The following is a 9,918-nucleotide window of genomic DNA, read 5'->3' on the forward strand; positions in this document are numbered from 1 at the left end:
CCTGAAGCCCCTCCAGGATCTTCACAGGGTGGTCCTGAAGCCCCTCCTCTGAGATCCTGGCCATGTGCTTTGGGTTGTTGTCACCCCAGTCTGAGGTCCAGAGCTCTCTGGAGCAGGTTTTCATCCAGGATGTCTCTGTACGTTGCTGTTTTCATCTTTCTCTCTATCCTGACTGGTCTGTGAGTTCCTGCTGCTGAGAAACATCAACATATCATGATGCTGCCACCACCATGCTTCACTGTAGGGATGGTGTTGGCCTGGTTTCCTCCAAACATGACGCCTGGCCTTCACACCAAAGAGTTCAATCTTTGTCTCATCAGACCAGAGAGTTTAGTTTCTCTGAGAATCTTGCAGGTTCTTCTGTCAAACTCCAGACAAGCTGCCATGTGTCTTTTATGAAGGAGTGGCTTTTGTCTGGACTTCACCATACAGGCCTGATTGGTGGATTGCTGCAGAGATGGTTGTTCTTCTGGAAGGTTCTCGTCTCTCCACAGAAGAACTCTGGAGCTCTGACCATCAGGTTCTTGGTCACCTCCCTGACGAAGGCTCTTTCCCCCTGAACACTCGGTTTAAACAGACGACCACTTCTAAGAAGAGTCCTGGTGGTTCCAAACTTCTTCCATGTATGAATGATGGAGCTCAATGAGCTCAGTGGAAACTTCAAAGCAGCAGAAATGTTTCTGTCTCCTTCCCCAGATTTGTCCCTCAACACAGTCCAGTCTCTGAGGTCTACAGACACTTCCTGTGACTTCATGCTTGGTGTTTACTGTCAACTGTAGGACCTTCTACAGACAGCTGTGTTTCCAAATCAACTCCAATCAGCTGAATTTACCACAGGTGGACTCCATTAAAGTTGTAGAAACATCTCAAGATGATCAGTGGAAACAGGACGTGTCTGAGCTCCGTGTGCAGCTTCAGGCTGTGAACACTTGCATAAATGTGATTTCTTAGTTTTCTGTTTTTAATAAATTTTCAATAATCCCAAATATTGTAGAATTTTGAGGAAAGAGATTAATTTAATACAACTTGGAACAATATTGTAAAATAACAAAATGTGGATAAAGTGAAGCTCCGTGAATAATTTCTGGACGTAGTTTGGTCAAAGAAAGGTACACAGACAGAAAACGCATCATCCACCTTTGTTTTAAGTGATAAATCATTCACAGTCCGATCAGAAGTAAAATATTTCCATTACTTTTCTTTAAATTACAAGCACGTGCACATACGTGTCTGTGTGTGTGCATGTGTTTGTTCTCACCATGTAGAAGTAGGACAGGCAGCATCCGATGGTCCAGAACACAGATCCAGTCTTCACTGATTTGACCTGTGGTTTAAACACCAGAACATTAACCTCACACAGAAACCTACAGCTGCAGGTTTTCATCATGTGAGCTGCTCGGGGCAGTTTCCTTCTTTCAGACCATGTTGTCACTGCATCTCTCAACGCCACCGTCTGAATTATTCATAGTGTTTTCTCTCTTTTAATGACCTGCACAAAGCACAACACCAAATCCTGCACATCTTTTCCTCTGCACTTCCTAACAAGGGCATAACGAAACTAATGAGCCCCGACTTAAAGAGTCAGGTGGGAGCTGCTGCTGCTGCTGCTGCTGCTTAGAGTGACGGAGGAACTCAAACAGAGTGAAGGTGGGAGACTTTCATTTTTACCTCATGCTACATTCCTCCCAAAAGAGCAACACAAAGTTGAAGGCTCAGTGCTGACTAGCTGAACATCTTTTCAAGCAATCATCCTGTTTATTTTGATCATTTTATAAATTTGACATATATCCACCTTCTTCCTGGGGCTCTACTGTCTAAATGAGTCTGGGTACAACTTCCTGTCAGACAGGAAGTAGCAGTAAGCACTGGTTAACCATGGTAGCAGAGCATGGATATGCTAGTAGATGTAGCTAAATATGCTAGTAGATGTAGCTAAATATGCTAGTAGATGTAGCTAAATATGCTAGTAGATGTAATCTGCAGCCTAGGCCTGTCACGACAAACAATAAATAGATTAATGGTATGATAAATTAAAACAAGGTTGATCATTTTCATTTATCAGCTTTATCGTTTCTTCATGTCTCTCTCTTTCTACTGAAGACACTGGATGACAAAAGGCTCAAGTCTGGTGCTCTTCACTGACGCCTCCCTTTCTCATTTCCTTAACGTAAGGGGGAGTGAATTATCGGGTAGCCAGCCAAGGCCCATCGTCTTGTACCTCTGCAGCATTAGAGCCCCGTGAGGAGTTAGCAAGCTAAAGAAACGCTATTTAACATTGGGGAAAAAACCCGAAATGGAATTGGTTTCAAAGTCGAACGCAGCAGCAGCAGCAGCAGCAGCAGCAGCAGCAGCAGCAGCAGCAGCATCAGCGTGGGAGCACTTCAGATTCAAACCAAACGGCCGAGGCAAACTGCTGAACCTGTGCAAGCCAGTATGTTGCATTTGTCGTAACACGGTAGCATTTAGCAATAGCATGTAGACCTGAAGACCTGTAGAATCTTATTTAAGACAGTTGTCTTTTACTGTGCACTGGCAATAATTTTACATACAAACACAAATTATTAAGGAGAATAATAACTCAAAACTATAAATAAAAACTCAACATGTTGGTATTTCTTGCTTGGAATCTGTCAGACTAAAGTAGCTACAGATCTGCTTATGAGTGTTGAGACATCTGCTTTTATTTAAATGCAGAGTGCTTTTGTTATCCAAAAAAGTTCAATCTGGTCCTCCCGACATTCAAAAAAACAAAAAACAAAACAAAGCCAAAAAAAATAGAAACGTTTCGTCTCTCATCCGAGAGACTTCCTCAGTCTGAGGTGCTGTATTCAGCTCAGTCTCTTAAATAGCACCTTCTCAGAGTGGATCAACCAGTTTGCTGCCGACAACCAAAACCAGCTGATCACATGCTCAAGAAGGACCATCATCCTAACAATGGATCATTAGCACACTGATGGCTGTTTACTATTCACAGAGGGCTGAGTGATACTAGCAATCACAGCATTGTAAGAGGGGGACAGTTGAACCCGGAGGCCTCCACCCCTGTTTAACGATGGACGATTTCTTTTCACAAAGATGGCCTCCTTTACTCCTCTCTCAAACCATCGTTCCTCTCTGTCCAGGATGTGAACATCTTCATCCCTGAAAGAGTGATCGCTGGCCTGGAGATGAGTGTAGACTGCAGAGTCCTGGCCTGATGATGTTGATCTTCTGTGCTGGTCCATCCTTTTGGCCAGTGGCTGTTTAGTTTCCTCGATGTATGACTGATCACAGCCCTCCTGACACTGAACAGCATACACAACATTACTCTGTTTGTGCCGGGGGACTGGATCTTTGGGATGAACCAGTCTTTGCCGTAATGTATTTTGGGGTTTAAAAGCCACTGGGACGTTATGTTTAGAAAATAAACGTCTCAGTTTCTCTGATACTCCCTCAACATATGGAATGACCACTGGTCTGGGTCTGGGTTCCTCCTTTTCACCTGATGGCTGACTGGAGTCCTGTTTGGGTTTCTTCTCTGTTTTCAAGAAGGCCCAGTTAGGATATCCACATTGCTCTAGAGCCTGTCTTGTGTGGGATTTCTCCTTCTACCTGGCTCCTGAGCTAGTGGGGACGCTGTCTGCTCTGTGGTACAGAGTCCTGATGACTCCTAACTTGTGCTCCAAAGGGTGATGGGAGTCAAACTGCAAATACTGGTCTGTGTGGGTGGGTTTGTGGTACACCTCAGTTTGCAAATGTCCTCTATCAGAGACTGAGACCTCACAGTCCAAGAAAGCCAACTTGCCATTTTTTACATCTTCTCATGTGAACTTGATGTATTTATCCACAGAGTTGATGTGGTCAGTAAAATGTTGGACTTCCTGAGATTTAATTTTAACCCAGGTGTCGTCAACATACCTGAACCAACGACTTGGTGGTGTCCCTGAAAAGGACGTCAAGGCTCTCTTTTCTACCTCCTCCATGTACAGGTTGGCAACAATAGGAGAAACTGGAGACCCCATAGCACACCCATGTTTCTGCCTATAATATTGCTCCCCATATGTGAAGTAGGTTGACTGCAGGCACAGTTTCAAGAGTTGACACAGTTGTTCTGTGGAAAGCGTGGTCCTGCTGCTCAGAGTGGTGTCTGATTTTAATTTTAAACTGACCACCTCTACTGCATCATCAACAGGAATGCACGTAAAGAGTGATGTGACATCAAAAGAGACCACTGTTTCATCAGTCTCCATGATGACATCCCTCACCTTATCCACAAAGTCCATGGTGTTCTGTATGTGGTGTTCTGAGCTGCCAACTAAAGGGATGAGTACAGACGCCAGATATTTGGAAACATTGTAAGTGACAAGAGTTAATCATGCTAACAATTGGTCTTAAAGGTATACCTTGTTTGTGGATTTTAGGTAAACCATACAGACTAGGTGTGGCCTCCCCCGGGTACAGTCTGTGGTACAGAAAATGGTCAATAGCCTTGTCCTGCTCCAAAATTTTCAGGCAGTCTATCAATTTCTTCTTGTAACCACTTCCTGGATCTCTTTTCAGAGGTTCATAAGTGTTTAAGTCACTAAGGAGTGTCATAACTTTCTCATGATAGTCTTTCTGGTTCAAAATCACTGTGCACCTTCCTTTGTCTGCTGGGAGAATGATGATGTTTTTGTCCTTGCTAAGAGTGGTGAGTGCATCCCTCTCCTCTCTACTGATGTTGGAAGGTGGTGGTTTGGCATTTTTGTTTTTTTGAATGTCCAGAGGACCAGATTGAACTTTTTTGGATTTTTCTACCTGGATTATTGAGCATGCATCAGGATATGTGCTTTTGTTAGTTTGCACTTTGTTTATAAAACTGGCAGTTTTGCCCATCTTCTCTATATAAAACTAATGATTAGTATTTTTTGAAGGGCAGTTTAGTTTACAGACTTCATAATCTGTACTGTTTTGGTTGAATGTAGTTTTTATTTCCATTTTGTTTTTTGTTGCATTTAGTTTTTATTAAAGTACTGTATTTTTCTGCCTATAAGTTGCAGTTTTTTGCATAATTTACATGCCCTGCAAGTTATAGGCCGAAGCGACATATTAATGGATTTTTTCCCCCACATTTATAAACCATTTTTTTTTATTTTCGACTGAATTTTTTTTGAGCAGAACCACTTTCAGCCACTTGATGGCAGCATAGTAGTAATAGCAATATGGCATGCTGTTGTATCATATAATAGGTAAACACGGCTATAATGACAAATTCAAAAAAGTTCAAGAGAAAAACAACTGGACTTTATTATATTTTACTTTATACCTTATTGTTTTTGTTGATCTTTTTTGAATTTACCATGTCCTGAATGACTGAGAATCTTCACCAGCTATTAATGACTCAATCGGGCTGCCACAGTCTCCCCATCTTCATTCTGCTCGTTGCCTGGAATCGTTAAAACAGCTGCACCGCCCCGGCAAAATGCAGCTAATTTAAAGTGCATTTATTAAGCAAAGACTGAGACACACCTTTGCTATAATTTCGAGCAAGCAAATAAATGTTTAGGTGCTTATCTTATTTAATTTGCACAGCAACTTGTCGCATATAAGTGTTTACTTCCATGTATTGGGTTTTGAAACACAGCTGATTTGACCCTTACAGTGCATTTATTAAGCAAACGTTAAACTGAGACACACCTTCACTATAATGTCAAGCAAACAAATAAATGTTTAGGTGCTTATCTTATTTAATTTGCACAGCAACTTGTCGCATATAAGTGTTTACTTCCATGTATCGGGTTTTGAAATGCAGCTGATTTGACCCTCAAAGTGCATTTATTAAGGAAAAGTTAGACAGACACACATTTACTATGTCGAGCAAACAATTGTTTTTAAGTGTTAATCTTGTTAAATTCTTGTTAAAGTCCTCCCGTGCATGCTCCCGCAGATGCCATTTGGCAGCCCATCGATTTTTGGCACAACACCGGCCCACATTTCCGGGTTGTCAGCGGTGACACATAATAGATGCAACGTATTTATGGATTTTTCCACTTTATTAGACAAATATGGACTGATGCAACTTATAGGATGGTGCGACAAGTATGTCGGAAAATACGGGTACATTTTTTGTTGATGGAGAATGAGAGTCCATTTTATTTTTGTTTTTGGTTGTTTTGTTGATTTATCAGTTCCTGTGTTGTGTTCTTTTGAAATTAAAGTTTATTGATCTTTGAGAGGATGTACTTGTATTAATTTAAAACGGTCTCCAAACAATATTATTGTTTATCACAATAATTTATGAGAATTAATCGCCCAGCAAAGTTTGTTATATTGACAGGCGTACTGCAGCCACTACTTCAGCTCGTCCTCCATCCCTCGTCCTCAGCAGCAGCGGTATTATTCTATTGTCCTGTTGGAGCTCTGACAGGTGGTGTTCCTACATGTTTAAATTAAATCCACAATGCTCAGAGAAACAACATTAGCTCGTAATATTCACACATAAACAAATGACGGTTCTGGTCTGCACCAGAAGTCGTGCCCATAATTCATACAAGGCAGCGTGGGGGCTAGGAGGAATAATGTGATACTGTGAGTCTGAAATGTGCAGTGATACAGTGTGTTGGGTCAAACAGATTGCGTAGAACTTCATGCTATAGAGTGTTCAAGTTCAGAGAGATATCAACCAATTTCATTTTAGAAAAAATAACGCTGCCATTTACAGCTTCTCATCATTCTAAAAGTATAACATGAGTTAATATTCCTTTAAAAATTTACTTATTTCGCAGTTTGACTAATTCTTTACTTTCTGAGCAACAACAGTCAGACATTGGAACAATGATTAACAGCTAAATCACAAAGGGGCAGGACTGAGTGGAAAGTGGTGCAGTGTGTGTAGGTGTACCCAGAGGTAATAGGTGAACTGCAGGGCGAAGATCGCAATCCCTTCGTTGTCAAAAGAGCCAGCCACAGAGCGGGAAATGTAGCCTGGAACAATGGCGATGAAGCAGGCTGCCAGCAGCCCCGCCCCCTGGTTCCACAGCTCTCTCGTCAGCAAGAAGGTGGAGATGGATGTCAGGCCGCTGAACACCGGGGCCAGGAAAACACATACATCCCGAATGTGGACGGTGATGTGCAGCAGGTTCAGCACATAGTGGATGAGGCCGGCGGTCACCATGAGGCCTGGGTACACCTGGAAGGAAGGGAAGGGTTAAAACCTCGGAAGGACCAGGGCACAGAGCACAAAACCTGCTAAACGTCATTGACAGTGGAGAATATTGATTTCCAAAAAACGTTTCTATTTCTGCTACTAAATAAAAAAGAATTAAAATATTTCTTTAAAATACCAGTAAGAACACACCAACAATAACACGGTTTTTCAACATTGTAATAAAGTACGTAAGGAAGGAGGGGAAAAGAGAGATTACAAGCTTGTTTCAAGGTTACCATTAGTGGTTTAATTGATAGTTAAGATCTTATTTTTACAATGTTAGAATAGCACAACAAATACAACAAGCCAGAACAATCTAATAAAAACAATTAAAATCGTCCACACACAGTAAACTGGCTCAAAGAGAAGTAGGAAGAAGCATAAACTTAATTATTCACATCCCATATTAGTTTACTTTTTGTTTTATTCTATCATAAGTCCATCTTACAATTACAACATATAGTTTTTGGGTAAGTAACTGTAGAAGCACTTTGAAAAAACCCACATATTTGCAGATATATACACAACATGCACACATACTTATAGGGTCATCACATGCAGGCATGTGTATAAAAACACTCCTTCATTCTCGTACTGTGGAAAAACCTTTGTAGCACTTTGTAAACAGACTACGCTTAAACCTCAGACCAACAGTGAGTAAATAAACTTTTACCTGACAACGTTCTGAAACTTTTTTAAAGACATACAGGATATAATTTCTGGGGGAAGGTTAAACTCATACTGGCCTGTACACTTTGCATCTGTATGTGAAGTGAAGCTGTGGCCAAATGTATTCCTTTTTCAGTCAATGATTAATTGTAAGTTCACAAAAAATAATGTAGATAAGCCATTAAGTGAGCAGTTGAGGTGCAGGTCAGCTGTTTTCTTATTTGTGCACACCATTGATTTTGGAAGTGCACAAGACTTCACTCTGGAGACAGAAAAGTCCATTTTGTGCTAGAGCTTTGGAAAACAATGACACTACTTTGTGCCATAATCAAACTAAAGACTGCCAAACTAAATATTTGAAAGTAAATTCATTCAACCTTTATTTAGACAAATAACTTTATATATCTCAAAGTAAATCAAAGGATATGGTTTATATGTGTGGTTTCTACAACATTTGGTTTCTTTCTGTTTTCAGATTGTGCTAATGCAGCAATAAACTATTGTTCTGACAGCTGGTCCTTAAATGCTCCCTGAAGAGCACGTTAAACAACCATACTGACGGTTCCATTCTTGGACCCCTCTGTTCTCACTCTGCTCCCACTGGGGTCCATCCTGAGGAAACATGGTCTTTCATTCCATTGTTATACTGATGATTGTCAGATTTATCTGCCTTTGAAACCAGCTAGCACTTGTTCCATTCACCTTCTCCTAACATGTCTGGACGACATTAAGGCATCATGGATGGCTTCAAATTTCTTAAGTTTAAACGATCAGAAGACTGAAGTCATTGTGTTTAGCCTCAACTCAACCACTGCCTCTGGTCCTGTAAACCTGGACTCTCTTCAGCCTTATCTTAAGCAGTCTGTTAAAAGTCTCAGGATGGTTTTAGACTCTGACTTCAAGTGTGACAAACAAATCAACTCTGCTCTGCAGAAAAACTTCTTCCAATTAAGGCAAGCAGCTCAAGCTGGTGTTGTCCAGACCCGACCTTGAGAAACTAGTCCATGCCTTTATCACGACCTGATTGGACTACTGTAATGCAATATATGCTGGGGTCAGCCAGGCCTCCATCTCACGTCTCCAGCTCATCCAGAATGTTGCAGCTCGGCTCTCAACTGGAACCCGTGGGGTTGATCATATTACACCAGTTCTGTCCTCCCTTCACTGGCTCCCTGTCCGTACTACAATAGATTGTAAAATTCTTCTGTTGACCTATAAGTGCCTAAATGGCCTCGCACCCCTTTATCTCCCTGAGCTACTGGAACCATATGCATGTTCCCTCTCGGGCCCTGAGATCATCCGATCAGCTGCTTTAGGCTGTTTCAAAAAGATTGAAGCTCAGAGGAGATCAGGCTTTTTCAGTCATGGGCCCCAAACTCTGGAACGACCTGCCCCCCCCAACAGTAGGCAGACCACTCTCTCTGCTAAAAACACATCTGTTTTCTCTGGCATTTCCGTGTGAGTTGATTTAACATTTTTTGTTAAAGGAAAATGCTCTAAATGATGTTTTTATTTTATTTACCCTGTATTTATACAGGTAATCTCATTCAGTCACGAGAACTCATCTACAAGAGAGACCTGGTTTTGGGAGCAGATGGTGGGGGTTAAGGGCCTTGCTCAAGGGCCCGGAGTGGGGCAAATGAGGGTGGAGGCAGGTCTGTGTGTTTTTCACCTTTTTCCACCCACATTTTCATGTTGTCAGTCCCGGGAGTTGGACCTGAAACTTTCTGATGACAGGCCCATCTTCTCTAACCTCTGCGCCACCACTCCCCTACTTATTTTATTTTACTCAAATAAACCACTCACGCTCACAGCAGGTGAAGATTTATCTCCAGCACAACTTTACTTGCAAGGACAGATATTGAAACTGTTCACACAATATGCATTAAATGTCTACACATGAAGCCCCGTCACAATGATCTGCTAATGCCGTACTGTCTGCTCGCTTTTTCTTTCCCCATCAGCTTGTCAAGACTCCAGTGAGTGACACTCTGGACTTTACAGATACACTCCATGGCATCTCTTCAGGAGGAGTGTTCTGAGAAACAATTCAGCTGTCCGTTTATATATATATATATATATAT

At 41.6% G+C, this 9,918-nt stretch overlaps 1 protein-coding gene across 1 annotated transcript in view; it reads right to left on the reverse strand.

Moving 5' to 3' along the window:
* The window catches only part of LOC119409564 (dolichyl-diphosphooligosaccharide--protein glycosyltransferase subunit STT3B), a gene marked incomplete in the record, with an annotated part of 122,531 nt that overhangs the window by 23,321 nt on the left and 89,292 nt on the right, over positions 1 to 9,918 (reverse strand). The window contains 2 exon segments of the mRNA XM_037676466.1: positions 1,259 to 1,324; positions 6,860 to 7,147. Of these exon segments, the coding sequence (XP_037532394.1) occupies positions 1,259 to 1,324; positions 6,860 to 7,147 (354 nt within the window).

Source organism: Nematolebias whitei, chromosome 5, assembly GCF_014905685.2.
Source record: "Nematolebias whitei isolate Nwh7 chromosome 5, NemWhi1, whole genome shotgun sequence".
Classification (NCBI taxonomy): domain Eukaryota; kingdom Metazoa; phylum Chordata; class Actinopteri; order Cyprinodontiformes; family Rivulidae; genus Nematolebias; species Nematolebias whitei.